This window comes from Kryptolebias marmoratus, linkage group LG15, assembly GCF_001649575.2.
Source record: "Kryptolebias marmoratus isolate JLee-2015 linkage group LG15, ASM164957v2, whole genome shotgun sequence".
Classification (NCBI taxonomy): Eukaryota; Metazoa; Chordata; class Actinopteri; order Cyprinodontiformes; family Rivulidae; genus Kryptolebias; species Kryptolebias marmoratus.
The window spans coordinates 8,716,849-8,740,755 of record NC_051444.1 but is presented as its reverse complement, the minus strand read 5'-3'; the positions used below and the strand labels follow the sequence as shown (position 1 = coordinate 8,740,755).

At 36.8% G+C, this 23,907-nt stretch overlaps 2 protein-coding genes across 2 annotated transcripts; both read left to right on the top strand.

Annotated features, from left to right (window-relative positions):
• Positions 1–2,182: 2,182 nt before the first annotated feature.
• Positions 2,183–13,332, top strand: aqp9b (aquaporin 9b). The gene is made up of 6 exons (XM_017440501.3): positions 2,183–2,396; positions 3,175–3,301; positions 6,600–6,737; positions 6,807–6,925; positions 8,954–9,171; positions 11,807–13,332. Exons 1-6 carry the CDS (start codon positions 2,295–2,297, stop codon positions 11,967–11,969), a joined length of 867 nt encoding a protein of 288 aa, XP_017295990.1. The 5' UTR covers positions 2,183–2,294; the 3' UTR covers positions 11,970–13,332.
• Positions 13,333–15,715: 2,383 nt separating this feature from the next.
• Positions 15,716–23,855, top strand: lipca (lipase, hepatic a). The gene is made up of 9 exons (XM_017442181.3): positions 15,716–15,963; positions 17,516–17,700; positions 17,931–18,110; positions 18,263–18,380; positions 19,240–19,473; positions 20,585–20,827; positions 21,464–21,620; positions 21,920–22,138; positions 23,320–23,855. The coding sequence occupies exons 1-9, from the start codon at positions 15,882–15,884 to the stop codon at positions 23,495–23,497; spliced, it is 1,596 nt and encodes a 531-aa protein (XP_017297670.1). The 5' UTR covers positions 15,716–15,881; the 3' UTR covers positions 23,498–23,855.
• The last annotated feature ends 52 nt before the right edge of the window (positions 23,856–23,907 follow it).

The window sequence follows — 23,907 nt, the reverse complement described above, 5'->3', positions numbered from 1 at the left end:
GACTTTGCAATGAGTACCTTTAAAAGTTAACCTCAAAAAGAAATGCGTCAAAATATGAACTCAGGCCATCATTAACCCGTTTCCTACAAGTGACATAAAAGTGTCACACTCTCCCTTTTCAGCTGGCTGTGTCCCTGCGGGCCTATTTGCCTAACACAACCCCCCCCCCACCCCCACCCNTGTGAGGTGTTATGCAAATGCTGGGCTGCAGGGATTTCTGCTGCTGGTTGCTGCTGCTGGAGGTGGTGGTGGTGGTGGGTGGTGGTGGGTGTTGTTAGCTCAGATTTGTCCTGCAGGTGATAAGTCCTTCCAGCGTCTCCTTCTTAAAGCGCCCCAATAAACATCCACCAAGCAGCTCTTGTGGGAAAACCAAAGGGGTGGAAGCAAATCCGCGCAGCCAAAGGAAAGGATGAAGAGACACCAGTAGACATGTCGATAATAAATACTTAATTTCAGATTTCATAAGTCCAGGCGCTTGTCAGGACAAAGGAAGTTTGGAGACAGATGTAGATCCATCATTTGCAAACTCACCCCCCCTCCCTCCTTCCATCCCAGCCACCCCAACCACCACCGGAGGATGTTTTTCCTCCATCAGCACATCAACCTTTTTTCACAGCATGGGCGATACTCTCCAAGTGTCTGTTTCACATCAAAGAGGACGTGACACTGATGAATGCTCTGAAAACATCCTCGGCCTGTCGCCTCACCTTTTCACTAGAAAGCAAACGGGAGATAAGACACACCGGGCTGGGGAGGGAGGGATGGAGGGAAGGGTGTGGGGGGGACAAACTTCACCAGCGGAGCTTCTAAACGTTTTCATGGAGCGCCCTCTGTCGGAGGATCGCAGCAGGATCACCTGGTTGTTCTCTGAGAGCGTTTTGTGCTCCGAGATGCGAGGAGAAAAACGTGGAAATGTGACCAACATTAAGACCAGGAGGGTTTTTATTATGTGTTGATGCTTGAAGAGAAGGTAAGTGAGGAAAATAGGCTCTGATTAGTCCCAGATACATGCATATAAACTGGCAAATTAATGCAAATTAAAAGTTGGTGTTTTTGGTATGTATATAACTTTCAGACTTGTGCATAAAAAAACAATAAATCATCTGTATTTCTTTTCTTTACATAAAACTGATGTGTTATTAGTTTGTCTGCTGGTTCCCTTAGATAGATAACTTTTACTTATTGGCATTAAATGTTTTTGAACAGTGCTCTGAGATTATTGTTGTTGTAAACTGGCGCTAAATAAATGAACTGATCTGAAACTGGATTGAATTATATTATTTTACAGCACTTTCCTGTGTTTGCTGACCGATGTGGACTTTTTTTAAAAAAAGGATCTGACTCTAAACTGTCCCTTTGCGTTTTAATCTTTTTTATTTGGACATGTATTGAGCTCCAAGTTTCAAGTGTGTATTTTTATTTTTCTCAGTGTAATATATTTTTTATCTAATTTGTTATTATTTCCTAATAATTCATTTTACCTGTATTTTCATATTATTTATGACACTGCCTACATTTAAGTTTTAATTAAAATACTTTTATAAAACAAAATATAAAGAATTATAGCACATAATCTTGGCAATTAGAAAGGTTTGTATTACTAAAGTTATTTCAAATGCAAACCCTCATCTTACACATCATCTAATCAAAACATACTTACAGATTAATCTGAAAAGGTGTTGTGAAAAATAAAAAAAAGATAATTTCCCCCTACTGTTATTGAGCATTGGTGCCAAAAATGAAAATAGTTAAACATGTGGTTTTCTCTGAGCTTATACTCATGTAAATACACATATTTTTGCCCATGTTTATCTTTAAATTAATGCATTCTAAGTTAATCATTTTTTAAATATAATTTTAATATTTTGCAAGTTTAATAGGTTACAAAATAAAGAATTTAGTAAAATATCCTGCCCTCACCAGTGAAGCTCTGATGTGATTAATTTCACCTCACTTACCTCAGTTTTCTAACAATGATGTGTTAAAAATATATGTTTAATACTTCAACAAACACAATGAACATATTTAGAAGAATTTGGAATGCGATCAATAATTCATCTTGTCTTCAGCGGCTGTGTGGGAATGTAGAGCCCACATTATGATAATAAAAAAGTGGACCCCTTGTGGTTATGCAGGGAAACAGACGCAGAGAGCTTAATGTGGCCCTCAGCTCGCACAGAGCTGCTCCGTGAGTGGGAGGCGACAACCTGCGCCGACTCGCACACACAGACTCCATCCCAGTTGTTTGCTGTTTGTTGTGTTCGGAGGAAGATCCTGAAGGAGGCGCAGAAAAGATGGAAGACGAGAGCAGGAGGAAGATGAAGGAGAAATTTGGCCTGAGGCAGGACATCTTTAAGGAGTTCCTGGCTGAATTTCTGGGGATATTTGTCCTGATAGTGAGTATACCTCCCTGTGCACCTGTCATCCAGCTTAAACAGACGCTTTAAAGCTGTCAGCCAGTCTGCTAATAAGATGTCAAACTGAGTCTCTGAGGACTGACTGCTGTCTCTGTTAACAGATGATAAGAGATAAACCTGTAATTTAGTCCTGACAGTCTAAGAAATCGTAACAACTGATGGGACTTTGTTTTATTTTCTTTACAATTCCTAAAAATTTTACAGAGCATTTTCAACATTTTCTTCTTACTATGAGGTAATGGATATAAAATCAAAATTTTAAGGAGTGTGGCAAATCATTGATGCACTTTGCAATACAGAATGTTTAAAAAAGTCCTTACCCTGAGTTGTTTTGCAATGCACAGTAGGACTTTTCAGTGATTCTGTGCTCCCAGTCTGCAGTCCTGACCTCCACCTGACAGGCTTTCAGCTCCACCTGTCACCTCCTAAAAGACTCTGCTTTAATGCCTGATGGCTCATCAGAGGGGTGATGCAGCTTCCACAACAAGCCTTTTTATTTTTGGATGACTGCTCTCGCCTCAACACTTTTTTTTTTTGCCCCCCCCCTGCCCCCTCTCTAAATTAGTTGAGGCCTTTACCTAATAAGTGAGGGATTAATGATTGTTTTGAGCTGCAGCTTGGACAAATTGTCTGTGGCAGTCGGAGGCTGTTTGTGGACAAGAGGGCTAGTGTTAATGGCAAGTATAATTGGAATGATCAAAAACAATGAGCCTTTCTACCTCCACTCTTTGTGTTTTTGTTCTTGTCTGTGTCCCAGCTCTTTGGATGCGGTTCAGTGGCCCAGACGGTGCTGAGTCGAGAAACTCTCGGAGAGCCGCTGACCATCCACATTGGTTTCACTCTGGGAGTTATGATGGCTGTCTACATGGCAGGAGGAGTCTCAGGTACAAGTGGCTCACATGCAATACATTAATACATTAAGTTACAGTATTGAGTATGTGCACATTAACTTTAAGGTTTCTAGTCACACAGGGCAGAGCTGATTTTCCAAAGTGAAGCACAGAAAAAATACAGAAAGACCATTTAAAGTTCTTAGAAAGTCTGCCATAATACACTGTTTTAATCAGTTATTGCTGCACAAACCACAAGCAAACTAAAAAATAAAGTCTATTTTTTTTCATGGACCCAATCTTTTTAAAGTTTTTGGCAATAAAAGGAAAAAGGACAAGAGACAGAAAATCAACAAACCAAATAACAAGTAATGCAAAAAACAATGCTTTAACTTAATGTCTTATGAGTTTACAAAGCAATGTAAGTTCAAACTTTAGAGATTGTACAGTTCTACTGTAGAATCTGACATAAACAAGCCTGTAAACCTCAGAGCCCTGGACTGATGCCCCAGTAAACCTTTTGGAAAGTCCAGCCTTGTTCACATGTGCACCTGAAGTTCAATTAAAATTCCTCTTCATCATGTTCACAAACACAAGCAAATATCATGTTGGGGATTTTTAGTAACCCACTCATTCACTAACCAACTCATATTCACTGTCTGCAGTGTCAGATAATGAGTTTACAATGACAATCATACAGATAAAAATGTACAGTTTAACAGCTGAGAAGGTTGATGCAACAAATATTTAGCAGTTTGCTTAGAAATCAACTATCATACTATTATAATTGTTTTTTTGTTTGTCAGTCAGTGAATTTGAGTTCATCTTTGCCTGCATACATGCGGACATCAATGCCAGTTTGCTATAAAATTGTTTTGTCAACAGTTGACAACAGTTATTTTTTCAGTTTGCTGAAAGAGAAACTAATTATACACACACCCATATAATCATATATGAAGCTATGCACACTGTTAAGATTCAGGAAAAATAACACTTTTTTTATTAGTTAGTTTCAGGTATCTTCTTCAAACTTTGCCGGACTTTTCTGTGGACTAAAAGTGACGTTTAATATGAAAGTAATGGTGGTAATAAAAGGTCACTACTGCCTGCATCTTGTAAGTGTTTACAGAAAAACTTGTAACTTTTTATCATGCACAATCTAAATTTATTTTTGGAAGGACTCAGTGGTTATTTATGGCTCTGACAGACATAAATGATGAGTAATTAAAGCATTCTACATGTGCAGGTATTACTGTGCAGACGTGTTGTAAAAAGCTCCTCACAGCTCTAATTGGGAAGAGAAAAGGGATCATCCAAAAAAAGAGTATTAAATGTGACATTTGAAGGCATAATAACTGATGAAAGAAAAACTTAATCAAGTTTGAAAGAGGAGGCTGTAACCAACTCAGTTGTGTCAAAATCATTAGCCAGAACCTTTAAAGTTGTCTGCAATCGTCTTGTACTACAATTTAAAAATGCTTATTACCTCTTTTATGACCTCACATTAAGATATTTATTGAGTTGAAGCAGTTTGGAAAGTTGGTTTGACTGCACAAAAAGTTAAATAAAGTAAGTAGATGCATTTTCCAAAATCCCAGTTTGCTGTTTTAAATCTTTAGAAGTTCATTCTGTGTGACTTCTGGACATTCTTCTGTCATTTTTCAGATGTCAGCTGTTTTAAAATTTATATTATTTGGTGTATTTGAAGATATTTATCACTATACGAGGCAAATGTTTCAGTTAAAGAGAAGATTAGACCTTGATTTAGTTTATAACGATGGCTGTTGTGATCATTTAACAATCGGCTCCTGAATAAAAGGAGCTGGAAGACTTAAGAAGATGAGTAGAAAAGCTTGAGGACAAGAAGGTTAATATACGAAGAGCTTTTTCTGCATGACTGGGCCATTTATCCCTGGGGTCCACGACTCAGTGGGAAGCTTCTGTCCAACGACATCTCTGAAGATGATCATAGGTATTGGACTAATGAGCTTTACAGGGGCATGGGTCTGTGGAGCTGAGGGGGGGGCAGGTGTGACCAGCCTGGCTTTCTGGGCTTCCCTGGCAGAGTGGCCCCATAGGAGAAGAAAACACAATTGTTTTCACTTTGTAGTCTTCAGATTTTAGATGACAGTGTATCCAAAGTGTGACACATCATGGTCACTCTAATGACCTGCAGTCTACGTGTGCCTTAAGCAGATTCAGGCAGATTATGTCAGATGCAATTCAGACGGGCAGGTCTGGCTGCTTGTCGTGGTCAGTGTTTGTGAACAGGATGGGGAGATTAACAATGGGCGCATGGCTGATACCCCCAGTGGTGTTACCACGTCGAGGTCAAAGCCAAGATCCCGGAGTGTTAAATAAATGACCTCACACTGCCATCACGGCCCGGTAACAATTGGCTGGAATGTGTTCAACACGCCTTTGTGGGACAAAACAAGAAAACACATCTGAGGGCACTAAACCAGTATTACTTATAAAACAAGCTGAAAAAGTTAAACAAATTAAAAAATAAATACAAGTTTTTAGCTGATTTTGTGAATCTGCTGCACAATGATTTTACCTAACTTAAAAAAAAAGACAAAAATTATTTTTAAACTGATGGTTAAAATGGTCATAAATGTTTTCCATTTGATCAAAACTACATTACATTTCAAAATTTAACACAAGACTGGACTCGAATGAAAATAGCTTTCCTTGAAGGCATGCATATCCACCACCACCATCACCACCTTGCATGCCAAAGTTTAAAAAAAGATCTCATGTGATCAATTGGAGCTCAAAGTATGTTTTGAGGATGACTCTCAGCTACTACCACACCAGATTCCAGCTCAGTATCTGCAAAAATGACTGAGTTATAGATAGTTTTGGGTTCGCTAAGATTGAATAGCTGTGGCAGCCATCTTGACTCAGGTTGACTCCAAAAGTTATTCAGTTGTACATTCATGGATAATTTTAACTGAGTTTAACTAAATTTTTTCTAATGAGTAATGAGATATTTTGCTAACACTACAGACAAATACACACACATACAGTACTTATAAAATACAACAAGTTGAGTATTAATGTCTCATTTTATGTATATCTGATGACTTTTTTCAGTCACTTTTAAAGCACTTTAACTTGTTAGAATCAAGAAACTAAATATTTTGTTGTGTGTAAAAGTTGGTCAGGTTGTTGGGAAGTAACAATGGGTATTATTCGTCTTATAGAAAACAAAACCTGTTTATTTTTGTTTTGAGTCATATAACTTTTACCACTTTTTGTAATGTTTCCATTTTTGGGGGGTTTTACACATATTCTTAAAATCCTGAAGCGTACAGTTAAAGTTTCCTGGTTGTACTCATGACTTCAGGAGCCCATGTGAACCCTGCTGTCTCTCTGGCCATGGTGATTCTGGGGAAGCTACCTCTGAAGAAGTTCCCCGTGTACGTGCTGGCGCAGTTCCTGGGAGCGTTTGCTGGATCCTGTGCTGTCTTTGGGTTGTATTACGGTGAGTGCAAAACTCAAAATAAATGATTCATTGTATTAATTTATCTTAAGTAAAATTTCTCCTCCACAGATGCTTTGATAGACTACACCAATGGAGAGTTCAGAGTTACTGGAGCAAATGCTACGGCTAATATATTCGCATCTTATCCTGCACAACATCTCTCAGTCTTAAACGGGTTTGTTGATCAGGTAAGTTCTTCATTGTAACATTTGTTTGTCCTCTATTTAAATGTGATTAACAGTACATTATTTATTTAACAAAACTAACCAAAGAAAGAAGCTCACATTGTGTTTTAAGTATGTTTTCTGGTTGCACACACAGAAAAACCTGGACTATTTAAGAAAAAACCAAGAGAAAATCAGTATTACGCTGGATTATAGTCATGTTTTTCTACATCCAAATGCTACAAATATACTGTACAATGCTCAAAATAATAATAATAACAAAAAGAAATGAGAATAAATGCCTCTGGTTACTGTTTGTACCTGCTTTGTGCTTTTTGGTCTCTCCTGGGGGGAGGTGGGGATTGTGGGGTGGAGTGGTCATGAAAACATAAAGCAGAAAAAAGGACAGCTGACAATTTTTAAAACAATACAATACAAAATCCACCTGCAAAAAACAGATGTTTTCTAAAATGCGACATATATTAGTGCTGTAATCTGTTAATTCTTTTGAATCTTTAGTTTACAGACACTACAAAGAAAAATTAATTTTGGTGTCTTCATTGATAATCTTTATAGTATTTAATAAATTTAAACTAATAAAAATAAAAGATAGCAATGCATAACACAGCCTGGTGCATACTAGATAACTAATACTTACAGTATAGTATAGTCCCTGCTGTATTATGTTCCACTACCAAAAAAGGGAAGTGAAATAAATGTGTTTTTACAATTTTATTACATCTCCCATCTTTTAAATTACAGTTTTTAAATACGATCCTCTAATGTCGGTCACTAAAGAAACTGAAAACTTTCTTGTGCTGGCTAAAAAAAGTTAAAGTTTTTTTCACTTTTGATAAGGTTTAGAAAACCTTTTTTTAAAAAAGGGTGCATAAAACATGGTTTTAAAAAAGCCATTAAAGAAATAGAGATAGACTGATGAAGAGAACGTGTCGAGATTTGGTTACATGTGACTTCTTCCTCGGTTTTCCATGTTTTTGTGTTTCCATATTCTTTGATCTTTTTTTTATTTTATATCTGCGGCTGTTTCTCTCGGTTGGTTCGGTTTCCTGCTTCCCTCAGATCTCAGTTACTGAAGCACACCTGCTCTTTGTCGGACTTTAGCTCCCTCAACATACAGTATCTTCTTTCAGCTTTTCAGTAGGCCTTTGTCAGATCCTCATCTCTGTACGTCTTCTTTTGTCGAGGCAGGTTTTTGCCAACTGCTCGCCTCGAACATTTTGGATTTGGTTACCAGACTTTCTGCTTTTGCTGTATCTTTGTTCTTCATCCATCCTCCTCCTGCCTTCTGACCGCTCACACAGCTCATGTCATGTAAGCGGTCAGAAACGTTAAAAAAGTTTCTGAATCTTGAGTGAATTGTTTGTTTTTAAATAGTTTTCCTCTTTTTCTGTTGTATGTGAGAAGAAAACAGTTATTTTTAATTGTTTGTATTTCAGTGAGTTACATTTCAATTACTCATCATACAATTTTAAAAGATATTTCAATAAAATAAAGCATGGTGTGTTTCGGTGTTGTTAGTTATCAAAACTCAACAGTCAAACAAAATAAACATTTTAAATAATGCACACTATAAAAATTAAATAAATAGTAAAACTAAATTTCTTGTTAATAGAACTGGGAGCATTTTTCAAATGCCCAGCCATATGGCTGGAGTGTAAATCTGTCTCTCTTATATAAACTGAAACCAGGTGAAAGGTCCATTAATAAGCTTAGAAAAACACAGGGCACAGGTCACTGCAGCAGATGACATGACTCCAAAACATTCTCTTAAAAGCAAATACAACAACTAAAGCAAAGCTAAAGGGCAGTTCAGGCGGGGGTCCTGCACTAAGGCCAGTGTCAGTGGATGTAAACCAGATTCACAATAAAATGTGATGTTTTATTCATGCATCTTTAGTGAAACAGTTGAACAACCGGCTCTGAAAGGCTCCATCCGCCTAAGTTGTCACCTATTTGTTGTAATAACGTTTGCACTAAGATAAATGTGTATGAAATAAATTATGTAAAGTACTTGATGTTTCTGTTTTCAAGGTTATTTCAACTGGTGTACTGATCCTGTGCATCCTGGCCATCACTGACAGGAAGAACATTGGCGCCCCGAAAGGCATGGAGCCCCTGTGTATCGGCCTGACCATCATGGCCATCGGGGTTTCCATGGGTCTGAACTGTGGCTACCCAATAAACCCGGCTCGAGACCTCGGCCCGCGCCTTTTCACAGCTGTGGCCGGGTGGGGCATGGAGGTGTTCAGGTAATTTTAAAACAACACCTGTGATCACCTTTTGCACCATTTCAGAGCATTAATCGTCCAAGAATATGATATGATTGTCCCCCCAAACTTTACAAGAAAAAAGTAAAAAAATAGAAGTCACCATTTAGTTCATCTTTTGGATGGACAAGATCTCATATGAAGAGAAACACTCTGTTCATCACAACCTGAATGAATATTTTAAATACAATGCGCTTCCTGCATTATAAAAGCAAGCTTTAGAACCAGAGCGCACAGGGAATGTTTCCCTGCATATAAACATAAATTATTAAAAAGTTTATCACCAAAAGAACAGAATTGTAAGCTCCTCAGTCTCTCCCTGAAATCACAGCTGGATCTGATCTGGTTTGTGTTAATTTGGTTCATAAGTAAATGCCACAGATGACAAAGTCTTTGTATTGAACAAGTAAAAATTAACTTGCAGCAAAAAATGAAAAAAGAGAAGAAATTAGCACAGAATTGGTTAAATGCTTCAATGCTTGTTTGAAGGAACCATGTTTACCTTTTAACCAGAAGGTTTTGTGTTTGTTCGTATCTTCTTGCTCAGTTTTGCTTCAGTTTTGCCACAACTTCTTAGTTTATTACATCTGTGTAAAACTTCACCACCACTTGCTGATTATAGTTTAGTTTATTCACACTATGAAGCAACATTTCTACCTGATGTCATAAATTTGTACACTTACATCTGAATGTTGCTAGCAGGAGAAGAGAACAAGGTGCCTCCTTCTTTTACTGTCACTTTGGACTTTGAACAAAGTGCAAACAAAGCTATCATGCTTCATATATAAACTGATTAGTTCATACACAGCAGACTTTGTTTTCCCTCATCCCAAAGGATACCAAGGGAAGCATTTTCAAATCATGAAAACAAAATGGAGCTTTTTCCGGCAGGCTTTTATTAAGATTTAGCTGTCTTTGAAATGTTAAAATATGGAGCCACAGTTCTGTGACCTGAACAGAAACTTCAGTTCTTCTCAAGCTTGGTTTCACTGGATTGATTCCCTCCTTTAATATTTAGGGTTTAATTCATGCAGAAACAAAGTAGTGTGATCCATGGAAAGCTGGAACACCTTCCTCTGGTCACCCCCCACCCCATGTCAGGCTCTTTGTTTTGATCATTGGTAAATACATGCTGTTTGCGCCTTTGCCCTCTGTGCCCGTCATCCTTGACCCTGCACTGGACCAATCTTTTTAACCCCTGAACCTGAAAGCGTCTGTGCATGTCAGTGTCTAAAGGCATAGAGAGAAAGGTTGTTTTGGTTGTCAAAGTAAGAACAAAACACTGCTTGGACAATAATGACGTCTTTGGAATGTGCAGACCTGAGTTAAAAGTGTGTATAACACAATCTTTGAAGGCAGCATTATTGGTGTAGCTTGAATATAACACAATATGAAATGGCTGGAGGGGATATATATAGAGTGGTATAGAGGCTATCTTCAGTAATCTACTATTTGCCAATACAATTCATGTACTAAAATTTCACAAAAATAAAGAGATTGCTTTGATTCACATAATCTCTTCATATAATCAAGTTCATATTATCAAATGAATGCTAAATCTGGAACAATCTTGTCACATTTATTATAAACATGACATTATTTTCCAGCACGTAGACATCTCTGTGACTTAGAGGGAGGCTGTCTGCTGCTTTGATCATCTTAGCAGCAACCAGAGATTTAGGTCTCTAATCCAGACGCTTCCTTTCCTCCAGTCTGTTTCCTGAGAGACACATGACTCATTCAGATCCTTGTTTACCTTCAGCTCCATTGAAAGCCTGTTTAGACACACTGATCTGCAACTCCTTATAATCCCCCTCGTGCTCAGTAAACGAGTCTAAATGATCAGAAGGAGAAACATGGACACACGCCCAACAAACAGCGCTTCTAATGGGACTTAACTGTAATCTGGGTTAAGTGTGTAACTTGTTTCAGGTAGGATACGTAGGTACCAGACATGCAGAGTAAATACACAAGATACAGACCTGTTCTGTTGCAGTTTTCTTCTGCAATTTTAAGAAATTAGAGCATCCACAAAAATAGAGAGGATAGATTTAAAAGAGTTGGGCCAACAGTGAAGCAACAAGAACTTGTTAAATCTTTATCCTCTGTTTATATTTATTCCCTCCGTGAAAAAGACTTCAGAAATTGGGCTTTAGGCAGTTATATATGTTTACCCCATAATGAAGACCTCCATAAACTAATTTTAAAGACACTGTTTCAAAAAACTTTTCCTGGTGGTCAATTGAAAATTTTACCCATGATGCAACTCTCTAACATTTCTGACTGGGCTCAAATGGTGAAAAGGAGCAAATTACATTTACACAAGTAACTGAGTATTTGTACTCTTATTAGTTTTGAAAACTATAAAATTTACTTTTAATTAAGTTTGTCTTGATTAAGAATAGAGTAACACAGAAGTTACAAAAAGAAACTCACAACCAGGGGTGCAGAGCCAAATGAAAATATGAAAACCAGTCTCTAACATTAGGTTCTAACAAAAACATTTGAAATAGAACTGCATTAGGAACCGTAAAGTAAATGTGCAGAATAAGAAGCTCAAGTTTTTACATGATGCAGTTTCACCAATTTTATTTTGTTATGTACTGACTGTCTGCAGAGCTGGAGGCTGCTGGTGGTGGATTCCTGTGGCAGGACCCATGGTGGGTGGAGCGGTCGGAGCTGGGATTTACTTTGTCTTCATCGAGCTGCACCAACATGAACCTGAGAGACAGGCGGACAACAACATTCAGGACAAATATGAAGTTATTGCACTGAGTTAAAGTTTGGGAAACAGATGTGAACGCACAAATCTACAACATGGCTGCAGGCTCTATTCGTCTCAGACTCTTTAATTATTAACTGGATTAAAAAATATAATTCACATTTGCATCACGCAGTAGCTATGCAACATTATATACAGTCTCCTGATTGGGGTTGTCTTCTTTTGTTAGAAGACTTTACATTTACAGTATTTTCCTTTAATATAGTCTAGTTTTCAAGAAACAGATCTGAGCTCATCAGACAAAATTTGTATATACCGAATAGTAATTAATATAAATGTTTTTTAGTTATTGTTATGTCTTTTGCAACTTTCATTTTCTGTTTTATTCCGTCTTTTGCATGCTTGTAAAATAATATATGACTGATTGTTTTATTGCTTTTTAATTCTTATTGTTTTTATACCACCTATTTAGAAATTCCAACCTTAAAACTAGTACTCTTTGGTATTTCTTACTTTTACACTAAAGTTTTAAAGTTTTGTGATGTAAAATTCTCTTTTAAAGCTGTGTCTTAGACATTTTTATTGCAAACACCCTTTCTAATAAAAAGCCATAACAGAGAATATTTCTGTCAGCTGACTGGGAGAGAAGATGAGGACTTAGTTTAAAGCACAAACTTTTGCAAATGATTTCCTGATTGTGTTATAACTAAGACACACATATGGGCTTCACATGGAAAAATGGAGCTAAATGAGGTCAGTTATGTGATAAACACAAAACTAGTGCAACAATAAATAAAAGCCACATTGTTGCTTGAAAATGTGAAGCAAAATGAAAAAAAAACCCAAAACAAGTTGTGTTTCATAATGATGACTTTTCACTCACATTGAAAAAAAAAATCAGATTATAAGCATCACTGTCAGGAACCTGAAGGTCTGTAAACAAATAAATGTGACTAATGTGTCACCTGAAGGTTTCTATTAATAAGTTTTATTGCTGTGAACGTTTTGTCCTTTTACAGGAGCACAGAGGTTTGGCCAATCACACTGGAGTTTAATTTTTCGTTTTGTGAAACAGAAAAACTTGTTTTGCTGTGAGGTCTTATATTGATAATTATCGTTTTAGGTCTGTTTTCCCCAAATCCATTTAATCACTGAAGTCCTGAATTTTAACAAAATGTTTCTCAGTTTTCCATCTAAATCAACTTTTATTTTCTTTTTCACTGTTTGCTGTATGTTTGAGTGAAGTAAATTTATTTTTAAGTGATTACTTTTGGATGTGAGTATTATAAAAGGTGTGTAACTGTCTGAGATGAAACAATATTTTGTGGTACTCAGGTGTGTGACATGTCGCCGAATGGTTCGGTAAAAAAACACCAACTTATGTCTGAGCTGTCCACAAATAAAAAATATAATTCAGTGAAGCGATGTCAGCTACTTTTAACTTTTATATTACAAAACTCATCATGACACCTCCATGTATTTGTGTCATCTATTTATCTTTTGTAAATAAATACACGTTTCTACATTCATCCTGAAGATATTTTTGCTGTGTTTAGTTTCTGAAATTGGCCTTAACCATATTCTAATTAAAACTTCAAATAAATTTAAAATGGCTGTTTGAGGTTAAGAGAATCCATCCGTGTCTCTGGGTCTAAACTGGACTAAAACTAGTTCTAGCAGGAATCATATGTTCACATATTCAAGCACAAATGGCAGGTTAGTGCTGAGTATGGCACTATTTTTTTAAAGAATAAACCTACAACCATCAGCTTTCCAATACAAGATGCTAGTGACTAAAGAAGAGTAGAAATAAAAAAAAAAAAAATAGGTCAACAGAGAAATCTTATGTAACTTCATGGAGAATAGATGAAGATGAGTTTATGGTTCAGTGGATCCTCAGAGGATCGTCTCTTTGACTCTACATTTCTAACGCAGCACAACAAGCTACAGTACACCAGCCTCTTGTTTCTGTCACAGGATGCCCTCAGTGTTTTGTTTCTACTCTGCAATACTTTTGTATTTTACTTTCAAACCAGATCTTTGTTTTTTGCATTGTAACGGCTCCATTTTAAAAAATGATGTTCTTAACTATGCAGTCTAAAGTGGATGCATTTAATATTTATGTGGTAATGGCTCAAGTATTGTGGATTCCAAGCCAACCTCACAGGAGTATTTATTTATCCGACTAAGCCTGCCTTGATTTTTCTTATTTCAAACCTAGTTTGGAAATTATTATTTCTGTTTAAATTGATTTTTGGTCCATGAAAGTCAACTGCTGAAACAGTTCATCCCACCACACAAAACAAGCACACACACACACACATGCACGCGCACATGCGCCCACGTATGTACACTGTACAGTATGTCCACATTACTTAGAAAAGCACATAGGGTTATCAAGTTTCAATACTGTTCAAAGGCGCTTCTGTCATCCCAAGTTAGACAAACTGTGGTTTAACTCTTTGCTGTTGGGTTGACGAAAGGTTTACTGAATATATTTATAGCAGAGATGTTTTTCTGCTGCTTCATGTAACAGAAACAGGAACGTGTTTGTTGAAGACTGAACTTGTTTGCCCAGATGTGTAAAATGATCTGAACTGGTGTTTGGCAGAATTACACCTAAAATTTAGGTAAAAATAAATGATAACCTGATCAAGCTTCTGTGAATAAGATAGATAGATAGATAGATAGATAGATAGATAGATAGATAGATAGATAGATAGATAGATAGATAGATAGATAGATAGATAGATAGATAGATAGATAGATAGATAGATAGATAGATAGATAGATAGATAGATAGATAGATAGATAGATAGATAGACTTTTAAACTATTGGATTCATTGTTAAGATCAAAATCATGATTTGGGCAAATTTTAAACTGTATGAGTGTTCATTTGTTATTTTTTATTAAGTACTTTTCCTGGAGCCAGCAGACAGAAAAAACAAACATACATCTATGTTTATTGTAAGGGTCTGCATGACCACCGGTGTGATCATTAACCCCGTTTGTGAACTGATCTTACTTCCACCAATGACCTCAGTCAAACTGATGTTTGAAATCAGACCAGGGAAAAGGTGGTGCAGTTCTTTTACCTGAAATATTCTATTCTCTGATGTAAAACAACAAAAAGATAACACCAGGAGAAAGCTGGGCTTGTCTTTCAAGATAACTTACTGAACCAAACTACAGAAATGTCATCAATCACGGAAGTTACTGTCCGATCATTTGATATTTAAAAATAATCACAACATAATACAGTAATATAGGGCCAACACAATACTGGGTGGAAACTGAACATCAGCATGATACAGACACTTTAACCAACACGAGAGCAGAGATACTTCAAAACAGCTCAAAGTTCTGGCTGTTTCTTGCCTCCCTCTGGGTAAATTCAGGTAAACAGCGGTGTTGCCTCACCCCTCAGCCGGTCTCAACCTCAGGGTTTATGTTTTAGTGTAAACTGGGTACACGGAGTACTACAGTCTTACTGTTCAAATATGTGTTGTAACAATGTTGGAAAGTTCCACAGGAAATGTTATTTCAGTTTAATCTTTTGTCTTTTTGAGAACCCTCAAAGTATTTCAGTGGGTTCTTCATGTATTTCTGTTAAAGAAGAGGAGGATTTCTCCTACATAGGTGGTCTTAGTTTGTTTAGGACTCTGGGTCGACCTTCAAGCCACTGTCAGCACATTGTACCACATTCCCTTCCTGCTTGTACCTCTGCTCTTTCACAATGTGGTCAGTCTGTCTGACCCGGCCCCCAGCCAATCAGGTAAAGACTAGAACCACCTGATCCATGAAACCATGACTTCTGGTGTCTCCTCTCTGTCTCCTCAGGGCGACACAATGATCTGATTTTTACATCTCAGGACAGGAAATGAGGCTTCTTTGAAAGAGCTTCTACACCTGCATTTCCCCCACATAAAAAGCTGGTTTTGAGGAATTACCAAAGTGTCTGTGACATCATGTCTGTGCTCAAAATCTTGTGCTGTTTGCTTATTATTTATCACCTCAGTGAGGGGAAGAAAATCAGAGGAAGCAGAGCAGGTAAGGATCAGAGGATTACTAAAATGTCTTATAACAAACATTTGTTGCCCTGTTTTAACTTCCTAAATAACAGATAAGTGTAACTTACAAATAAAATGGAAAGACAAAATAATATTTTATATTTTAGATGTATTTAAGTATAGATGGATTGAAAACGTGTGATTAGTTTTATGGTTCAAACAGAAAAGCTGAACGCACTTTTCAGATAGTTTTACATTATGCTGTCTCGTTTTAATTTTAAAATGCACAGAAAAACCTAATGTTTTAAACCTAATGTTCCTTCAGATGTTTTTTAGCTTTATATTTAAATTTTATGTCAAATTAATGTGTGTACATTTTCTCAAACTATTTCAGAATAGAATTTTAACATCAGGACTCGATTTTCCTAAGTGATTTTCAAAGTGTACAATGAGTTTTACATTAAAGGTATAGTTAAGATCTTTTGAAGTGGGGTTCTGTGAGAAGGTTATGAACAATTAATATCTTACCTGTTGTAGATAGCGTTTTGAATGACCTAGGTTTAGAGAAATTGTTTAATTCTGACTAAACCAACAACATCGCATTACATTACTGTTGGTATATTTAAATATCATGATAATCCTGCAAGACGTGCCCCAGGCTGCAAAAGAAGTGCTACAGCTAGCTGCACCTGCCACTATTTGAACCTATAAATAACCGTAAAAGTGTTTGCATGAACCTTTATCATTTTTTTTCAGAACAGTCTACTTTGGTCTTGGTCCTACTCAGATTAACTGTTTGCTCACCAACCTGGACAGATTTAAACTAATCAATCAAACTGAGGTTGTTTAAAGAGTTATCTTCAACAGGTAAGATATTAATGATTCATAACCTTTCTGGAGAACCCCATTTCGAAAGATCTGAACTATCACTTGGGAAGAGTGCTGTCTTTTCTCCTCTTAAACTTGAGCCCCAAAATTTAGGATAAACGTGCTGATTTGGAAAAAAAAGTCTACCTGCACAATCTGTGCTCAATAAAACTGAAAAGAGTGTTTTGTCAGAAAATGATGAAGCATAATTTTGGCAGCTATTGTTAGTCTGTAAATACAGCTTCTGCTGCTATTTGTTTGATTTACACAAAGATCAAAATACTCACAAACACTTCATTCATTTCATTGATGCCAAAATGTGGCAATCACAGTCAACAATTTGTAATTTTACAAAACTCTGGATCAGAGCCCTCCATCACACAGTTAGGATTTAAAACGGTTCTTTTGTGTCCATATAAATAAACTTCTGTTGCAGTGAAGACAAAAGCAAAGACTGTTTGGGCCTGTTTGAGTCTTCTTGTTCTTTTAAAATGAACTTCACATCAGAAACCAGAATAAAACTGTTTTTCAGGCTACAGTCTAAGTGTAAAAGACACACTCTCCGTTTACTGTCAAATTGTTGTATTTTCGCATTAAGAGCTCCGCTGATCTAGAGTGGAAACTTGTAATTATTTACCCCAAAGTAAACATATCCAGTAAACAATTTGAAAAGAAAGAAATCAAAGAGAACAAACAGATAACTCTGCTGCTGTCTGATTTCTGAGATGTGTGGGACCCGGCAGAGAGGGCCGTCCTGAGGGTGAAAGGGCCACATGTCAGCAGGTCAGTCTTCAGGCTCTTTTTAGGAGGTGAGGACACCTGCACGCTGGACCTTCTGCAGCTGCAAACTCTCACCTCCTGTGGCTTCAACAGCAGTAATCCCCTCATCATCATCACTCATGGGTGGTCGGTAAGGTCAACTTCTTTACACCTCACTGAGCACAGAACAGAACAGGGCTTCAGCAACTGAAGCACGTTCAAAAGCATGATGATGTTGGAAAAAATGAAAAATTTTAAAATAAAATATACATTTTGTTTTACTTATGTGACGCTCAAAAGCAGAATTTTTGTCTAACTGAACTAAATAGACTTTATTTATCTCTTTTTTTATTTACAAAAACATCTTTCCTTCTTTTTAAGGTGGATGGGATGATGGAGAGCTGGGTGCTCAGGATGGCCTCCTCTCTCAAGACAAACCTTGTAAATGTTAATGTGGTGATCACCGACTGGATGTCCATGGCTTGTCAGCACTATCCCACTGCAGTACAGAGCACTCGCACTGTGGGGAAAGACATCGCTCACCTGCTGCAGAAACTTCAGGTCAGACTTCTGTTTGTTTGTTTCTGCAGGGAACCTTCATTTTTAATCATGAAATAAAGTAAACTTTCCTCAAGTAAGTACATTTCATACTGAAAACTCCACATTAACCACTGTGCATTTATTTAAGTGTTATATGTGTTATAAACCTCTAGGAAACGTACCAGTATTCAGTCAGAAAGGCTCATCTGATTGGCTACAGCCTGGGCGCTCATATATCTGGATTTGCTGGAAGTTTTCTGGAAGGTTCGGAGAAAATTGGCAGAATTACCGGTGAGTATTATATTTAGTCATAATTTAAACATACCATGAATGACCAAAATTAAACATAGACTAATTTCTAAAATATGTTTTATGACAACAATATGAATAAAAGCATAAAAATAATTAATTTGAATCACAATTTTTTATTTTATTTTGATGAAAGTAGTAAATACACCTGGTGGAACATGTCACAACTGATTGGTTGGGGAAAATAAGAAGCATGAAGAGATTTAAATGCTTTCAGAAATAATAACTGCTCACAACACTGCAGGGACTGAGAAAATTACAACAAATTAATAATATTTCTAATCCTAAAATGAAAGTTTTTAATTCTGTTACATTAAATGCACAATGCAAGTTAAAACCTTCTCTAGAAATATGAAGATTTTCAGACAGACCAAGAAGATGCAAACTGTCCTGAACAGACTACAGTTAAACTACCAGGAAGTTAGGTATTGGGGGCGAAAACTGTGAAGAATCCATTAATAATTATCAACACAACACACAGGATACGCAGGCTGCTGTTTAGGTGACTTTTTCTGTGAAGGTTTTGTGTTTTTTAGCAGGACAATGCATGCATCCTGCACACAGTACAAAAGGTGTGCAGAGAAAGTTCAGAACTGTTCAGCAACTAAATTTAAGGGGAAATGAAAAAGTATTTTTATTAGTGCAACAACTGGTTTCATCAGTTCCAAAACACTTAAGAGTGTAGCTAAAAGGAAGAGATGATGCAAAAAGTAACAAACCTGAACAAATACTCTTTCCCTGGTTCAACGATCATTATATTGTTTTTTTTTGGTTATTTGTAAAAAAATAAAGATAAAATAAAAATTGTGTGTGTGTTTCTGTATTCTACAACAACATCCAGGCCTGGATCCAGCAGGGCCTCTGTTCGAAGGCATGTCCCCCACAGACAGACTTTCTCCTGATGATGCAGAGTTTGTGGACGCCATCCACACCTTCACCCACGAACGCTTGGGCTTCAGCGTGGGCATCAAGCAAGCTGTGGCACATTATGACTTTTACCCCAACGGAGGAGACTTTCAGCCGGGGTGTAACCTTCACAATATCTACGAACACATAAGCGAGTACGGGATATCTGGTATGACACTGGACACCAATTTAAATAATACTATATGTTGTTATCATTTTGACAAGAGAGAGAAAAGAATCAAGAGCTGCAAGTTTCCCTCTTTATGCTCATTTAAGTTCCTGATGGCAAAATCTTTAACATTTTTAACATATTTTTAGATCTCTAGTTACTGTATGTATAAACAAATAAAAAACAACAAAATAAGATAATAAAAACAAAATCATGAAAATAGGAAAAAATTATGAAGTAAAATGAAATAAAACAGCTTTCTTTTGTTGTCTGGGTTTAATGAATTGGTCCAGAAACATTTTTTGAGTTCCTACAATTCTTGAGCCCAGTTTTAAATAAAAAATGTGTTGTTGAAAATAGAGATTAGACTTCAAATTGTCAATTTTTTCACCCACATATTTCTTGTGTGGTTTTATTTTTAAGCTACAAATGTTCAAACTCTGTTAGGAGAGGACAAAGAGTTTAATTTAAACTTTGGGATCATTTTGAATCTATTTTTTTAGGTAAACAGTACAAGTCTGAACAAAACCTATAGGTTTTTGTGTCTGTAGGATCCGTAGTCTGATAGGATCAGTTTTTTCTGTCCTTAGACAAGTTTTACAGCTTTCTATTACTATATAGTGTCATTCACAGCCTTCAGCTGCTTAAAGATATCTGGGTTTCTTTGTTTTGTCTTCTGTATCATAACATTATTTTCCTATTTCATCTTGCCAAATCAAAACACTGGTTTGGATGCTTTATCTTGGGGCGACAGCTTCTCATTCTGACTTTATGTTGATGCATTTAATTCCCTACTGTCCCACAGAAGTGGCCCAGGAGAACTGATGGTGCCTCTTAATCAAACACAGATCTGCACAATATGACAGTGATATCCACATTAAAGCATCTCATCCTCAGGAGTTAATTGGCAACATGTGCTTTGAGCTGAGCTGCCCTCAGGCTACAAGAGTCCACTCAGAGCTGTGGTACATAATGTGAGGATGTGACGGGGAAACAGGCAGATAGATGCCAGGATTTGATGATGATGAATTAAGTCCACAAATATGGGTCTGACTCATCATCAGAAAGTAAAACAATTAGAAAAATGCCTCATCTTTCTGTCTTCACATAGGCTTTGAACAGACAGTGAAATGTGCTCACGAGCGCTCCGTCCATCTGTTCATTGACTCTCTGCTGAACAAAGACAAGCAGAGCACGGCCTACATGTGCAGCAACAACAAGGCTTTTGTCAGGGGCGTCTGCTTGGACTGCAGGAGGAACCGCTGCAACACACTGGGTTACGACATCAGGAAGGTTCGCACAGGCAGAAGCAAGAAGCTCTTCCTGAACACGCGATCCCGGATGCCTTTCAAACGTATGTACCGGCCTGACATGCATTTATCTGCAGTCAACAACAACAGAGGAGCCCAAACCTTTTATAAAACATCATTTCTTTTTGACCAAAAGTGTGGCATATTGTTCAACACTTGCTTTGTTGCTTTACTTTTGCATCGAGATTTAAAGAGGAGAGTTCTGTGTTCGTCTGGATAATAAATGTCTCATACTTTTAAAATGACTAAACTAAACTAAAGGATCTTTATTTTATATCTACTAACTTATAGAATAGTCTTTCTATTCTACACAAATCCTAACACTGAAGTAATTTTTATTCCTGTAACAAAATTAAAAAAAAAAATAAGATGGAATAAATTGTGACAATAATTGATGCCTCCTGAAAACACAAAATAGATAAAGTCAGTGTAAAAATTGATTGTTGGCTTATTCTAATAGATTAACATTTAACAAAAGAATATTAGTGCAAAATTAATATTTTTTACTCTTTACACTGAAAGTGCATTTTTTTTAGGGTTGCTTTTAAAAAATCTTCTAAATTCAGTTGCCTTCATATGTATACATTAAATATCAGACTGATAAATGTGAAAACAAACAGAAAATATACTCTATTCTGAATTAATTTCTTCTCTGGTTGCTTTTTGCTCCTTCCTTCCAGTCTATCATTACCAGTTCAGGATCCAGTTTATCAATCAGACTAAGAGGATTGAGCCCACTCTCACCATCTCCCTCACTGGAACAAAGGAGGAGAGTGGAGACCTCACCATCTCCCTCACTGGAACAAAGGAGGAGAGTGGAGACCTCACCATCACCATGTGAGTACCAAAACACCCCCGTCGGGCTCACATCACTTCTGACAACCAGCTGGGCTCTCAGCTCTTCTGCATGAGATAAAACTACAAATGTGCATGATGGAATAAATTATTTAAATGTGGCTTTGTTTTCTAACATGTTTGTCATCTTCGTGCATCAAGGAGCATCAGGCAAACCAGTACAAGCAGAGAAATCTAAAACTGATGCAGTCGTGACTTTGAGATTTAAAAAGAAAAAAATGTGTTGTGGAGATCTGCAGGATCACTCATCTTTATCTCTCACTCCCTGAACTCTCCACCAGAGATGAAGGTATTTCAGGTAACACAACCTTCACCTTCCTGATCACGCTGGACATAGACCTGGGGGAGCTGATGTTGCTCAAGTTGAGATGGGAGGGGTCGGATTTGTGGAAGAACATGTGGAACCGGGTTCAGACCATCTTTCCTTGGGGCGGCCAGGAGAGCAAACCACAACTGACTCTGGGAAAAATCAGCGTCAAAGCAGGAGAGACGCAGCAGAGGTACAGCTGCTCATTACAAAGTGCTTCAAACCACATTAGAATCACATTTTTATAAGATCAAACAGTCCCAACAATCACACCAACATGTAATCTGCACATGTTGTCCACTGTGGCTGAAATATTCTGATGTGAAATTATTTATTACACACATATGTTTCCAAGTGCACATTCAACAACAACAAAGTGTTATTATTAGTATTTATTTCTATTAATATTTATTATTTGCTTAACTGAACATAGCAAAGCTCATAAAGAAAATCCTGAAGCTGAAAAATGTTCTTATTCATATTTTTTCTGAACAGAACTCTGCACTTTTATCAGAACAAGAGAAAATTAATTATTTTTATGGAGTTGAGGCCTTTTTAAAAGCTCCAAATGTTTTAAGAGAAAAACATTCAGATCAGTCAGTTTAGCACCTGAACCTTTTGTCCCCCAACTCCAGAGTCATATGTTTTTTCTTGCACCCTTAAATGAGCTAATTATTAAGATGTTACCAAGATGTTATAGTTCAGCCATTTTGATGCCCTGACAAATGTACAAGTGACTGAACTGTGTGTCAGCACAACAAGCTGAGCACCTGTTTACCCCTAAAATCTTTTTGCCGAGTATTAAAAGAGCATCCTTTACAATGCTCTTTTAATACTCGGCCATGTTTCTGATCTGTTGCCCAAATTGGATGTGAAAGGTCGTCCTTTTTATTTTACTCGTATCGACTTGTAAACACCTAAAATGAATTTTATTGATAAAAAGTTTTTGTTTGTTTGTTTGGGCCTCATATTACTGATGATATGCTGAGGAGGTTACACAGTGCACAGCAACAGATAAATAAAGTCACGTAATAAACATTTAAAAACTCCTACTGAACATGTAAGTGCATTATGAGAAATGCAGGAGGTCATATAAGCAGGTCAGGTATTACAAGTTTTTTTTCTTAAGTACCTTTCTCAAAAAAAAAAAAAAAAAACCCAACAACAACAAAAACACAAAAAAAAAACTGGCCTTTTGAATAAACCTGTTCAGATTTTGGAGCGTTTCTGCCTTTTCTAACAGCAGAAAACCACCTGCTGCAGCTGCATCACAGGCTTTAAACGCCATCTACTGGCTTGCTTCTCTACACACAGGACATACAACCACTTTAGGTAAATAATATTGCCTTTCTTTCTTCTTTTTTTCTCTTTTAGGACATCGTTTTGTCCCATGAAAAATAACGAACAACACGTGGAAATGGCTCAAGATAAAGAGTTTGTTCGCTGCAAAGAAGACATATCGAAACGGCGTAAAAGAAAACACCACATCGTTCCTGAATCAGTTCAGCAGACTGAAAGATCTCTGATAAAAGGCCTGAAAAATCACAGCTAGATAAACTTTTCCCTCCCTGCGATACAGCGGTGCAGATTTAAGGGTTATTAAGAAGTGGTAATTGACAGAAGATGTTGAAAAGCTAAGTTAAAAAAACACCTAATAAAACTTTGTTTCTAATAAAACAGATGCATTGGATTTTGTCATAATTATATTTGTTTTTCAGCAGGGATTTAATCAAAAGTCTAAGCAGCCAAGAATCACCAAAACAAATATTAACCACAGATAGAAAACAAAATCAGAAAATAATTTACTCCAGTGTAAATTTCTAAAACATGCCACCATTAAAACAAAACTACATAAAGAGGCACTTGTTCATCAAACCCAAACCAGATCAATAAACTATTTTTTTATTCTGTTTTGTGTGTGTGTTTTAATTTATAAAAGTTCATATAGGGCATATATTTAGT